Source organism: Rhinopithecus roxellana, chromosome 8, assembly GCF_007565055.1.
Source record: "Rhinopithecus roxellana isolate Shanxi Qingling chromosome 8, ASM756505v1, whole genome shotgun sequence".
In the NCBI taxonomy this organism is placed as follows: Eukaryota; Metazoa; Chordata; class Mammalia; order Primates; family Cercopithecidae; genus Rhinopithecus; species Rhinopithecus roxellana.
Genome location: NC_044556.1, coordinates 87,476,662 through 87,491,424, shown reverse-complemented (window position 1 = coordinate 87,491,424; position 14,763 = coordinate 87,476,662). Strand labels below are relative to the sequence as shown.

The window sequence follows — 14,763 nt, the reverse complement described above, 5'->3', positions numbered from 1 at the left end:
TTACTTAGAGCTTGGGGAGGTGTTTGACTGCTAATGAATGCTGAAAATGTTCTAAAATTGATTATTAATGGTTGTATAATTCTGTGGATACACTAAAAACCATTGAATTTTACACTTTTTTTTTTGTTTTTTTTGTTTTTGTGTTTCTGTTTTGAGATGGAGTCTTACTCTGTTGCCCAGGCTGAAGTGCAGCGGCACAATCTCAACTCACTGCAACCTCCGCCTCCCAGGTTCAAAGTGTACACTTTAAATGGTTGCATTGAATAGTATATGAATTATATCTCAAAGGTATGAGATTCTGAGGCTAGGCACAGTGGCCAGTGCCTGTAATCCCAACATTTTGGGAGGCCAGGGCAGGCAGATCGCTTGAGCTCGGGAGTTCAAGACCAGCCTGGACAACATGGTGAAAGCCCATCTCTACAAAAAAATACAAAAAGTAGCCAGGCATGGTGGCAGGTGCCTGTAATCCTGGCTACTCAGGAGGCAGAGGTGGAAGGATCCCTTGAGCCGAGGAGGCAGAGGTTGCAGTGAGCCCAAATTACGTCACCAGCCGGTGACTAAGTGGGACCCTGTCTCAAAAAAATAAAAGCATTAGATTCTAACATGATTATTCACTTGGGTTTCTTCAGTATTCAAAATAATCATGAATTTAGATCGTAATATATGGTCTAAGACATGATATAGACACTTTTTTTAATGAGTATGATGAAAGTATCAAGAATTTGCTTTGATTTTTTAATGACAGTATAATTTTGTAATGTCATAATGCTAATTTTGAAACTTTCTAACTGGTAACTTTTTTCTCTCCTTCCCCTCTTTTTCCTCTCCATCCCCCTCCCCGCCCCGACCCATACATTTCATCTTGTCTTCATTCAGAGGAATGCAGTAGCATGGATAGTTGATGGCGAATTTGGAGCAGACGACTTCTGTTTAACTTAAAATTAGTCGTATTTTAATGGCTTGGGATTTGGTGCAAACAAACATGATTGATAGCTGGACAGACATGCTCGTCATGAAAAAAGAACCATTTCTGAAGCCCGATTGGGGCCAAACATTTACACCTTGCTTCATAGTAACCAGTTGAGATGAAGCACGTCGTTAGAACGTTGTTGGACACCATGTTGAATTATCCCCCCATCGGTTGTGAAGAACTGTGCTACATTCAGGCTTACCCATTGAACTCAGTATATATATTTTTTTCCTTCCTGTCTTTTGTCTGGCAGGATACCATTCTTGTTGCTCTTCTGTGTAATGAAGTTTAAATGCTTGTTTGGAAAACTTTATTTAACAGTTTAGAAGGCTTGATAGAAAGAGTGCATTAGTCTGAAGAGTATACATTGGATAGGAAAGAATTTCCTTCTTTTGTTTCTCCAAATCTTTCCGCCTTATTTAGCTTGAGATCTTTGCAGCTTGGTTCATGGATTCTAGCCTTGCCCGTTGCGCAGTATATACTGATCCAGATGATAAACCAGTGAACTATGTCAAAAGCACTCTCAATATTACATTTGACAAAAAGTTTTGTACTTTTCACATAGCTTGTTGCCCCGTAAAAGGGTTAACAGCACAATTTTTTAAAAATAAATTAAGAAGTATTTATAGGATTAAAGTGACTTCATTTGTATACATGTGGAATTTAAACCAGCTTAAAAACAGTTTCCTCAATGACTTAGATACGCAGTATAACTGAAGCTCTTCTGGAATACCACATGAGACATGGTCAGAAACAGTGCTTGGAAGGACATTACACAGGAAATTCAGAGTAATGCTTTGAAGATTCCCCCCTTTTGTTTTATTCCTGAAGGAACATCAGTACCCGATCTTGAAGAAATTCAAGATTCAAAAAGAATTTTAAATACACCAACATGAGAGATCAGTAGTCAGTTGGTTTTCAGTAAAGCTTGTTCCAAGTTGTTCTCAACTTAGGAAGTAATTTTGGTGTGATGTAGCAAAAGAGTAGAAATCAACAGATATAACCACTTTGGGAGTTTATAGTATAATTGAAATTATTAGAAGAATTCAGCAGGTTACAGACAAACTGGGATTAAAACCTCATAGTCATTTATCTTAACTGCCCTTAATATTTTGACATATAGGGATACATAAATTTAAAGAATATTTCTTCTCAGTTTTTTCAGATATTGCCATACTGAACCTCATTCTAAACTGGTGCTGTGGATCGTCTTTCCCTCTCCCCTCCTGTTTAAGGAAAGGTTTCCTTTGTGGAAAAGCACTTTTAATTTTGAGAATTTCACATTTAAAATAAGCCAAAAGCCTGATGTTCACATTGTGCTTTTAAACTGCATAACAGCTGAATACAATATAACATAGTCTCCCTTGAAATTCCCTCCCTTTTTCAGTAGAGGATAAATAGGGTGATCCCAGCTGTTGGAAAGAGAATGGGGATACCCCCAAAATAAGATTCTGGTGAAGAAAAAGTCTTGTACTAAGTTCCCCTTTAGGCATAGCCAAGTCTATAATATAATCATGATCATGAATAGACTCCTCCAGGATCCACAAAGAGAGAGGACTTGGATGTCAAAAATTCTTCCATTGTGGGGTAGGTGGTTGGGGATGGGAGAAAGGGAAAAGTCAGGGAAAGGGAGAAGAAAGAAAAACACATTTGGCCTTAAAATAGCATGCATTCTCCCAGAAGCCCGTAGTAAAGAAAATGACAGATCGTGGTCAGCAGACTCTTATCAAATTGGTATGTAAAAGATTTCTTCAAGCTCCATTTTGCAGAGACCACCACTTAGAGAATCCAAAAATTTCTGTTTTGATACTTCTAAGTTAAAATATATGTTACAGTTTATCTGGTACTTCATTTTTCTTAACTAAAATTATTTTTACTTTAAGCTTGAATAAAAATCTTCATTGGTAACTGTATGTAATTAAGTGGCAACTTCTCTTTACCTCAGTATAGTTAAAAACCATTCATATTTTAAGTGATTCATGTATACCCTGAAGCCGTTAATACACCCCAGTCTCTACAGTAACATCACTAAATGTGGGCATAGAAACTCCACAGCTGTTTACAAATTTGGTTACAGTGTGCTATGGTGCATTTGTAACACTCACTGAGATTTGTGCCCATTCAGGGGCAATTTGGCACTCAGATTCTACTTTACTTCACCTAACCACCCCTAGATCTGAGTTTTCAGAGTGCTTCTGAAGTATAGTTAAAAAACACTTTTTAAAAAGTGGAGTAAAAGTGAGGCACATTTTACAAGAACATAACTCCTATTAAAACGGAGTAACAACTATGCAAAGGTTTCTATAGCAGCTAGGTGAGTTTGTTTTCCGGGTCTGTCTTAACTGGCAGCTTCCTGTATATACTGGTACTTTGCTGTGCCAATTTGCTGTAAACGTCTGTTTCATACATTTGCCATGCAGTGACTGTGCTAGAAAGGTGAAATAAATGGTAAAGCCTAGAATTTTATGGTATAAGAAACTGATCACAGGATTTTCTAATCCATAGCTATTAATTGAAAACTTCTGATAGTGCTGTAGGCTCTGTAGTAGGCTTAAGAGTGAGTCTCATACTATGAAACCAGCCACAGGATACTAACAAATGTATAAACTGAAAAGTACCAATACTTTTTGCACATAGATCAAAATAGAGTGGAGAATTTGGGCTCCAAAAATCAGGTTAGTAGGCTCATTTCCATGTGCTTAAAAATGTTTTTGTTGTTATGCACTGATTAAGGGCTAGAGCAAATATAAAATTAAATGTCTTTTTCCTCCAAATAATTGGTCATTAATGATAAAATGTTGTACTTGGGGCTTACTGAGATTAGTATGTGAGTAGTAAAGAATTGGAGTGGGAGTTAATGGGGAGGGATGACAAAGCTTCAGCTTTGGTTTTTGTATTTTATTAGTCTTCATAACAGCTACATTTCTGTTGCTCTTATTGGCCAGATAAATGTGTTACATTAAACCAGGTAAGTATTTTAAACAGAGAACATTTTATTTGCATATATCCCTACAAATTGGCCCATTTTATTGGGTGGGGGGGGGGAAGGGATTCCCTAACTTTAAATAATTAGAATATCCTACAATTGAAAGGAGAAAAAAATCCAATTTTGGCAGTATTTTCTTAGTCTGAAAGAAACAGAAGTAGTAATATGGTGAATTTTATTATTAGGAGTGTTCTGCCTCTAGAGTGGCATTCCATGACATTAATAGAAAATCCTTCTTTCCCACCCCTCCCCATCCTGAAATTTTCTTTTTTAGGATGTTGGTTCCTGCAAACAAGAACTGACCCTATCACCTCTGCCTCACAGTGGGTAAATATATCATACATCTCTTGAAAGGGAAAATATCCATGTCAGTTTCTTTCACAGTAGAAGAATGGCTGCTTTTGAATGGGGAGGAAAGAAGACATTTTTCTTAATATCCTTTTTGTCCCATCTCTAAAATGTATAAATATTTTGATTTGGTTTTACTTTAATTTCTCATTTATAATTTAGCAACTCTCCTTTTGGGTTGCTCTCCAACACATTACTTCCATTTCAGAAACCATATCTGATTTAACATAAACTGCTAACTTAAGAATAGGTGAATTTGCATTTACACTTAGACACTTTCTAAAAACAGGGTGAACCTAATTGAAATTTTTCAGTGTTGTTAAGCTATTGTTATAGTAGCTGCCCTATAGTTACAAAAATAAAAACTATAAAAATCCATCCCCTATCTACTTAATCCAGATAGCCTGGATTTAACAAAACTAATAGTATAAAAATGTGTGTGTGTGTGCGCTCTGTGTGTGTGAGAGAGAGAGTACTTGATTCATTAAAACGTCCTGGAAACAGCTGTTCTAGGATCTTGTCATTTTTACTAAAAGTCTCGTGCACATGTGAAGTGCCCTCTGAGTTTAAGGTTTGGTTAATACTGGTATATTTTTATAAGATTGAAATTGTGTCCCCATCTTTAACCTAAACATTTTCGTTATCAGGGTCAATGTGCTAGAACTGAATTGTAACATTTTTAGGCACAGATGGAAAAAATGTTATTGGCTCCTTGAAAATGTGTGTGTGTGGCGAGGGGAATAGATCCACAAAAGCATGTATGTACTTACAAACCAAGCTGTAGAGATCAAGAAAAGAACTTAAGTGTTGATCTCAAGATATCTAAATTGTCAAGATTTACATGGCATTGTGGTGGAACTAGTTAACACTTAGAGCTTTTGGTATGTAATAACTATTTGCTATGGACTGATTAAATGTTTCAAAAGATTGTGTTCTTCAATTTTGGTGGGTTTTGAATTTTGTTTTTTTAACTGCCTTTCAGATTATATTTAGTTAGTTTAAATTTCTTTGCTTTATTCATTAAAGTATAAAAACTTCAGGTCTCTGATATTTATTTTCACTTGTTTACTAATTACGAAACACCCTTTGTTGACTTTTATTTTATAAATGTGTAGTGTATTAAACGTCTTTAATTTTGTTCAATTGAAACTACATTAACTTTGATTTGCTTTACTGGGATTTTTTTAAATACACCTTTTCCATGTCAGTGCGCAGCACTTAACCAGTCGTTTGTATTCCCTTTCTTTCAATTCAATAAACAGAATGAATACCTAAATAATTCTTGGTGTGTTACATCTCCTAATATCCATTAATCTGAATGTTTAAGTAGTACTCTTTTTGCCTAAAACAATTGATTTGCTGAATTTTTATGTATTTTAGAGTCTCACTATGTTGCCCAGACTGGACTTGAACTGCTGGGCTCAAGCTATCCTCCTGCCTCAGCCTCTCAAAAGTGCTGAAATAACACACACAAACCATCATGCCTGGCTATGATTTGCTGAATTTGCCTTCCATATATGTACCTAGAGTTTGTGAGTGATAGCTAAAGAAGCAGTGGTTAGTCTGTTGGGATCATCTTTTTTTTTTTTTTTGAGAGGGAGTCTTGCCCTGTCGCCCAGTCTGGAGTGTAGTGGTGTGATCTTGGCTCACTGCAACCTCTGCCTCCCGGGTTCAAGTGATTCTCCTGCCTCAGCCTCCCAAGTAGCTGGGACTACCGGCGCATGCCACCACGCCCAGCTAATTTTTGTATTTTTAGTAGAGACGGGGTTTTACCATATTGACCAGGCTGGTCTCAAACTCCTGACCCCGTGATCCACCTGCCTCAGCCTCCCAAAGTGTTGGGATTACAGGCATGAGCCACCGCGCCTGGCCTGGGATCATCTTTTTAAGGGCCATTGTGCATTCATGGATAAACTTAGAAAAATTTTAGGAGCATTTGCATTTCAAAGGAATTGCATGCCCTATTTTTGTTCAAAAATAAAGTTCAAATGTGAAAAATAAGTATTTGGCAGCCAACTAATTAGGTATTGCTTCCTTAGTACTGCTCACTGCTTAGAAAATCATGGTTTTCAGCTTCCTCTGATTAACAGGAAAGAGAAGGGAGGTTTTTCTACTTGTTTTCTGTAAGTACAGCTATACTTTAACAGCAGGTTTAGCTAATTTAGTCAGATTATTCATCTACATTTAGAGTTTCATGCCAATTCCCAGGACCAGGTATAGAAATTTTCTCAGCCTTAACAAATCTAAGAGTACAGATTTTTATTTAAAATACAATCTGGCCGGGCAGAGTGGCTCACGCCTGTAATCCCAACACTTTGGGAGGCTGAGGCAGGCAGATCACCTGAGGTCAGGAGTTCAAGACCAGCCTGACCAACATGGCGAAACCCCATCTCCACTAAAAATACAAAAATGAGCCAGGTGTGGTGGGCGTCTGTAGTCTCAGCTACTCAGGAGGCTGAGGCAAGAGAATCACTTGAACCTGGAAGGCGGAGGTTGCAGTGAGCCAAGATCGCACCATTGCACTCCAGCCTGAGCAACAGTGCAAGACTCCGTCTCAATAATAAAATACAATCTAATTATCTTCCACTTAAGCAAAAGAAAAACTGGTATTACATCATTTAATGACTTCTCTTTTCCAAAAAATCTAAAACTGTTAAGGAAGATTGAACAAACAGAGGTATTCCCCTCATCATATCACATCTTTCAAGAATCTTTGTTGTTGGTTTTGTGGCAGTGGGCTCTTCGCCCTCAAGCTTGATTAGCCTACTTAAATGAGCTTGCTATATATTAAACATTCTGGTCATGTACTTAAAGTTATTAAATCAGCATGTCATTATAGTTAATGTGGGAATCAAAAGGACAAATAGCGAATTTTCAATGAAGTTTATTTTGTTGTATTTTGTTTTTTGTTATTCTCAGATGAGACAAGTTTTAACTTCCCTTTCTGATGTAAGGAGTAGTGGCTTCCTTGGTCATGATATTAAAGTTGGTGCAATTTTATGTACATTAGTCCCTCCTATATGATTTAAGACTTTAGAATTCTTTCATACGCTCAGGAAAGACATTTAAAACAATTAGCCATAGTGATAGAACATATCTAGAATAAAAGTGATTCACTGCAACTTTAGGTTTTTTAAAAAAACAGAAGAAAATGAATATGCTAAATGTTCATTTAGCATATTCATTTATTTAGAAAAAAAGCCTGTGTGGCTTTTTTCCCTACTGTTTTTTGAATAAAATTAAGAAGTAGAGCTACACATTGGATTGGAAATTGTATTCCAAATAGTTTCCAAATGTTGAATAATTTTCCCTCATCCCCCATAGCTGAAGAGTATCAGTTTGTGTCCTAAGCATTCAGAAAAGGGATCCCTGATTTTATTAACATCAACAAAACTTTCTAAAAATCATTTTTAAAGAACAGGCAGATGCACTTCTGATAGGAAACAAAATATATTTTGGATCCGTATGCTATATTCTGAAAAGGAACATAAACTTTAGATGAACATGCCTGAACCTTTCACAGGTAAGTATGTTTAATTGGGCTTTTTTGTCCCATTAATGGATTTGCATGAAAAGACCTTTTCAGTAAGTTGCTGTTAACTTGTACACAAAAAAACTAAACAACTAACTTGGTTTTCCTTTTTCTTTCTATGCTTCCTCTTAGTAAAAGTAAACAATTGGAGTGCCTGTTAGATGCCAGGCACTAAGCTAAGCATTTCACATACATTATTTAACTGTCTACTGTATACGAGTATTACTGCTCACTATTTTCCAGGTGATAAACTCAAGCTTGAAGATATAACCTGTTATTCCAAAGCCTGCAATTTAAATCCAAATGCATGTGAGACTCAGTTGGGGGCTTTTCTAAGTTTCAGATTTCTGAGGCACCTTTCAGATCTCAAATCAAAAGGGAGATCTGGAGTGTGTGTGTGTGTGTGTGTGTGTGTGTGTGTGTGTGTGTGTGTGTGAACACTCCAGGTAATTTCATTTTTAAATTTTTTTATATAGAGACGGAGGTCTCACTTTGTTGCTCAGGCTGGTCTCGAACTCCTGGCCTTAAGCAGTCCTACCACCTTGGCCTCCCAGAGTGCTGGGATTATAGGTGTGAGTCACTGCTCAAGACAAGGTAATTTTATGCTGTCAGCCTGGTACCAATTCAGTTGTTGGTGTTTGAAAACCACAAGACCATTATGCTATGTTACATCAGTGAAAAGAACAAAAAGCAGGAGCAAGAGGGGCATTCAGAGGAACTAACCACATTAATTATACACATACACCTATTTGGTTATTGAGCAGCAAGTATTCATTTGGGTGCTTACTGTAGGCCAGTCACTATGAGTGTGAGCCATTTATATATATTCTCATTTAAATATCAAGGTAGCTTTGTGGAGCAGATATGCTAATTCTCATTTTACAAATGAGGGAAATAGGCTTTAAAAGGTATACGTATGAAGGAGCTGGGACTCAAACCTAGGTGCCTCTGAGCTCATGTTTTTAGTCACTACACCATATAATATTTCTTTGGTGTCTATATATGGCCACTTACCTTGGAAAAATTGACTGTTAAAACTTGTCAAAGATAGATGAAAAGTTTAAGGCCCCACTTTGATTCTAGTGAACTGTTTAATTGACAGAAGGAAATGACACTTGAAATTAGGAGACTCCTTCATATTGATTACTTCGGGGTTTTTTGTTTTTTTTGTTTTTAAACAGTCTTGCTCTGTCACCCAGGCTGGAGTGCAGTGGCAGGTCTCAGCTCACTGCAACCTCTACCTCCCAGGTTCATGCGATTATATCATGTCTCAGTTTCCAAGTAGCTGGGACTAGACATGCACCACCATGTCTGGCTAATTTTTATTTATTTATTTATTTTTTTTTGAGATGGAGTCTCGCTGTGTTGCCCAGGCTGGAGTGCAGTGGTACAATCTTGGCTCACTGCAACCTCTGCCTGCCAGGTTCAAGCGATTCTCCTGCCTCAGCCTCCCGAGTAGCTGGGATTACAGGCACCCACCATCACGCCCAGCTAATTTTTATATTTTTAGTAGAGACGGGGTTTCACCATGTTGGTTAAGCTGGTCTGGAACTGCTGACCTTGTGATCCACCCACCCTGGCCTTCCGAAGCGCTAGGATTACAGGCATGAGCCACCGTGCCCCATTTTTGTATTTTTAGTAGAGACAAAGTTTCACCATGTTGGCCAGGCTGGTCTTGAACTCCTGCCCTCAAGTGATCTGCCCACCTCGGCCTCCTAAAGTGCTGGGATTACAGGCATGAGTCACTGCACCTGGCCTGATTGCTTTAATTGTAAAACAGACTCAAGTTTTGTAGAGGGAAATCTCAACAAATTTTAATCTTTTTTCAAGAGACAGGTTCTTGCTCTATTGCCCAGGCTAGAGTACAGAGATGTGATCATAGCTTTCTGTAACCTTGAACTCCTGGGCTCAAGCCATCCCTCCACCTTAGCCTCCCAAGTAGCTAGGACTGTATAGGTGCCTATATCGGCTGAATTTTTTTTTTAAGAGACGGGGGCCTCACTATGTTGCCCAGGGGTGTCGAGCTCCTGGCCTCAAGTGATCCTTCCACCTTGGCTTTCCAAAGTGCTGGGATTACAGGCATGAGCCACTGTGCCTGGCCTAGATACTTAATACTAAGGAATTGACAGTTTATGTGTGACATTGCTACTATAGTCACGTGTGTTTTAAGAACCCTTATCTTACAAAGAAACATACTAAAATATTACAGATGTAATGAGGTCTGGGGTTTGCTTCAAAACAGAGGGCGGTGGAGGGCAAGGAAGGTGGTAGGTAATGGATAAAATAAGAATGACTGTAAGTTTATTTTTCTTCTCTGCTGTTTGAATCAGCAAGTATGGCCATAAGTTGATTATTGTACCTGGTAAAATAGAAAATTACCAACTAACATGGGTAAATCTTATTACTGTCTCCCAGAAAGTTGGCAAATTTATATAAAGCTACCCCAGAGGATTCACCCTGCCCCACAGGTCTCTTCAGTTCTGACAGATATCAGTGGCAGTCAAATGTGTTACTTTTAACTGAGCAACACAAGACGTTCACCTCTCACCCAGTTTGCATCCAACCTGTGAAATAAGATCTAGAAAACAGGAATTAAAGTGTATGTTCAACTAACTCACATTCTGACTAGGTGCTAACGTTTAATGGGAACTGATATAGATGAAACCAAGATTGCTCCATAACGGATGTAGCAAACCAAATATACAGCAGAGGAAGCCACGGGCAAACCACTGAGTTCTCTCTCAGCCTGCTGATTCCAACCACCCACCCACCCACTCTTCTCCACCCAGCTTCAGAGGGAAGCGATTAAAAATAAAAGCAGCCTTTACCCAAGAACTTAGTAAAGAGCACCTGAGCTCAGAACCAAGTTAGCTCAGTGAACAGTCCCTTTAACATGTCCAGACCATGATGATTGTGATTACTGTAGTGAAGAATGATAAGCCGGAAGCTTTGAATGACCTTTGGTCATTAGACTGTATTTAGCTGAAGCAAAAAAAAGTTACTACCTTTTCAAACATTCATGAAAAATATGGCTTAGATCCAAAAGGCTTCATTTACCAAGAATATTTCAATCTTTGCTATACTACACAGTAAAATAGTATACTTGCTTTAAAGTACATAAACTCAGGTGACAAAGATCCAGATATTGTTGAATTCCAAACTCACCTTCTCTATCTTGCTGCCTTTTTACATATATTAGAAGAAGTTTATTTAGATTTTGAGGACAACTAATTACACCTAGTATATATTTTTCACAACTACTTGACAAAGTATTACCTGTTAGCAAAGCTGATTTCTCCAGTCTCAAGCAAACCAATTATAGCCATTTCCTAGCCTAGCATGTCAGAATATTTCATAACGTGACTGCCTTGAAAACAAAGATGGTGAACTTTGATTATGTTGCTCCATTGCTGCTTCTCTGACTTAAAGGCCATCAGTTTGACTTCTTGCTGAAAAAGCAATAGAACACCACAATCAGGTTTACTTATTCACTCAACAATCATTTATTGTTTCTGTGTGCAAGGCACTGTGTTAGGTGCGAAGAACAGAAGAAAGAAGATACAAATATGAATAGGCATACTCTGCCCTCCAGGAACGTACAATCTAAGAGTGATTAATTGCATGCAAATAACTATAATACCAGATAGAATGTGGTAAGTGCCACGGGAAATACTACTATGGGAAGCTTTCTTAGCTCTTAGCTTCAAAGACCAGGTCAGGTTTTGTTCTACTGTAGTCTGTGTGGCAGGCATGAAAAGGCAGCTGAGGGGACCTGCTAGGCTTTGATGAACTGAGCTGCATCTTGGATTTCGCTTCCTCTGCTCTCTCAGCTGAGGTTATGGTGATTAGCAAGGGCGGTTGCTACCACTGACAGGATAGAAGGAAAAAGGCAAGGGAAAATGATACATACTAAAAAGATGCACATAGGAGCACTCGATAGTAGTCTATGGACTGGGACCTGGGTACTGCCATGGGGAAGAGGAGTGGTAAGGGAGAAAGAACACTGGACTAAGCATCAGGATTCAGATGTTCATAGTTACAACACCTTGAGCAATCTCTAGACCTCAGTTTGTCTTTGGGATGAGGGATTAGGCAAAATGATCTCTAAGGTCCTCCACAACTCTCCAATCAATGAAAAGGGGAGAAAATTGATAGCATCTTAACCATGGCTTTTTTAAGTCAGTGCTTTTATCCCCCTTTCATTATTTGTAGAAGCGCCCCTAAAAATTTTTTTTTAGCTGGGCTTGGTGGCTCACACCAGTAATCCCAACACTTTGGGAGGCGGAGGCAGGAGAATCGCTAGAGGCCAGTAATTTGATACCAGCCTAGGCAACATAGCAAGACCTCTGTCTCTATAAAAAATGTTTTAAAAATTCGCTGGGCATGGTGGTGTGCACCTAGTCCCAGCTACTTGGGAGGCTGAGGCAGGAGGATTGCTTGAGTCCAGGAGTTCAAGGCTGCAGTGTGCCATGATTGCACCAGTGCACTCTAGCCTGGGGTACAGGGCAAGACCCTGTCTCTAATTTAAAAAAAAAAAAAAATTTTACAGTAATCCCCTAGTTTCCTGACTTTGATAGATGAGCAATACAAGAAGGGTTTTTGTTTTTAACCACAGTTAATGTTTCAGAAGGAGCTTCTGACTTTTGTTATAAACATGGCACCTTTTTGATTTGCTTAGCCTCAGCAACTTATGCCTGATGTACTGTAAACTGACAGCCAAAGCCTCTCTCAACTGCAAGGGTCACTATTTTGACAACTGAGAATATCTGAATGAGAAGGTGAAACATTTTGGTCAAAAGTCCTCTACATGGCTGGGTGCAGTGGCTCACGCCTGTAATCCCAGCACTTTGGGAGACCAAGGCAGGCAGATCATTTGAGGTTGGGAGTTTGAGACCAGCCTGGCCAACATGGTGAAACCCCGTCTCTACTAAAAATACAAAAATTAGCCAGGAGTAGCTAGCTGCAATTCCAGCTACTTGGGAGGCTGAGGCAGGAGAATCGCTTGAACCCAGGAAGTAGAGGTTGCAGTGAGCTGAGATCACACCACTGCACTCCAGCCTGGGCGACACAGCGGGACCCCATCTCAAAAAAAAAAAAAAGATCTCTACCACCTTTGAGTTTAAGTAGCTTGTCTCTCAGTTGCGAGGATTTAAGTTCTCCAACAGCTTCGTTGCTTTAAAAAACTTGAGCAGAACATGAAGAGGCACAGGAAGTTAGGAGGAAAGGCAGAGTGAAGGGACTATTTTCTAAGCAAAAGCTGCCTCAGAGGGAAAAGGTATGAAAAAGAGATGCAAGAAAAGTAATGTCTGTTACACACCTTCTTGGCCCTGTGCCTGACAGAGACAGAAATACAAGATTACCACAAGGAGCAATTTCTGTGACCCCAAAGAGCCCAACAGAGCCAAGTTCACTTTGCCTACCATTTCACCGTTACTTTTGTGTATTGCCATGGCAGTACTTCCAGCCTTGAAACATGGTCTGTCTGTACAGAGAGTTTGGCTTAGTGGCTCCCTTGCTTCTGCCAAGGCTAGACCTAGTCCAGGACTAAAGGGACATGCAATCTTTAATCATTTGGGGACCACACACCCTGTTTAGCTACCCAATTATATCTCAACTAGAGTGAATAATACCTTTGGATTCTCCCACTGAACAGTCATGTTTTGCCCAAATGCCGGTGCTTAAGATAGCAACATTAAAGCACAAACTAGGACTGAGGATAAATTGCCAGGTTTATTTTACCCTGTAAGAGCTGGCAAATAGCTGAGGAGGTAAACTGCTCTCCCAACTGCAAGAGTTTACAATATAGCTCCAAGGAACAAGAGTTTGGTTGTGTATTGCTGTCCATTAAATGGCTTGTATCTGGTCTCCCAATTCACAACGTGGTCAGTGCAGAAGGATAGAAGGGTTAATCTGGCACCACGTGGCGCACCAAAAGGCTCAATTTCACGGACACTGAATGACTACTCCTGCTTCCAACCTGATTGGCATCTTCTACCCAAACCCATTAACATACATTATCAGGGAGATTGGCCAGGCACGGTGGCTCAAGCCTGTAATCCCGGCACTTTGGGAGGCCGAGACGGGCGGATCACAAGGTCGGGAGATCGAGACCATCCTGGCTAACACGGTGAAACCCTGTCTCTACTAAAAAATACAAAAAAAACTAGCCGGCCGCGGTGGTGGGCGCCTATAGTCCCAGCTACTCAGGAGGCTGAGGCACGAGAATGGCGTAAACCCGGGAGGCGGAGCTTGCAGTGAGCTGAGATCCAGCCACTGCACTCCAGCCTGGTCAACAGAGCAAGACTCCGTCTCAAAAAAAAAAAAAAAAAAAAACCACATTATCAGGGAGATCAAATACAATTGGAAAAACTGCAATACGAAAACCAGACTGGCAACAGCCAGTGGGGATTTTCTGGGTTTGGGGGTGATTATGGAGGTAGTGGCTTTTAAATGAAAGCTCTTGACAAAATATTTCTATCAGCAGGAACTACATTGTACCTGGGGAAAATGGCTTATAAGGTTTCACAAATTGTACAAAGAAATATATATATTTTGAAATGCCATTTTCTGTTGACATTCTTGTGAAAAGACTTTTAGCTGACAGTCTCATAAATCTTTAAACCATATTAAATGAAGTTGCCACAACACAGGCAAAAAGGGTAATTAAATTTTTCTTCTTCTGTCCAGATCAACAGTGTTCTTTGTACTCTGAACTTTTCAGTAGACCTGAAGGGCACCTTTCTTTGCTCGCTCATCTCTTCAGTTTGCCCTTTAAAGTGTGTTCTTTATTTCTTTGGCATGCAAAGCTGGGATGGCAGTCCTGTTCCTACATACAAATAACCACCTTCGACATACAGATGATGAAAAACACCTTCAAGTGTTGGTGTTCAGGCTAAAGTTGAGAACTAGAAATCTACAGAAACTCAA

General features: G+C 39.4%; 1 protein-coding gene across 3 annotated transcripts in view; it reads left to right on the top strand.

The window, feature by feature from the left end:
* Positions 1-5,580, top strand: part of WDR26 (WD repeat domain 26) — a 50,132-nt gene extending 44,552 nt beyond the window's left edge. For all 3 annotated transcript variants that reach the window (XM_010382253.2, XM_030937095.1, XM_010382252.2), the window contains one exon: positions 877-5,580. In XM_010382253.2, the coding sequence (XP_010380555.1) occupies positions 877-902 (26 nt within the window). In that variant the 3' untranslated portion in view covers positions 903-5,580. The remainder of the gene's footprint in view (positions 1-876) is intronic.
* The last annotated feature ends 9,183 nt before the right edge of the window (positions 5,581-14,763 follow it).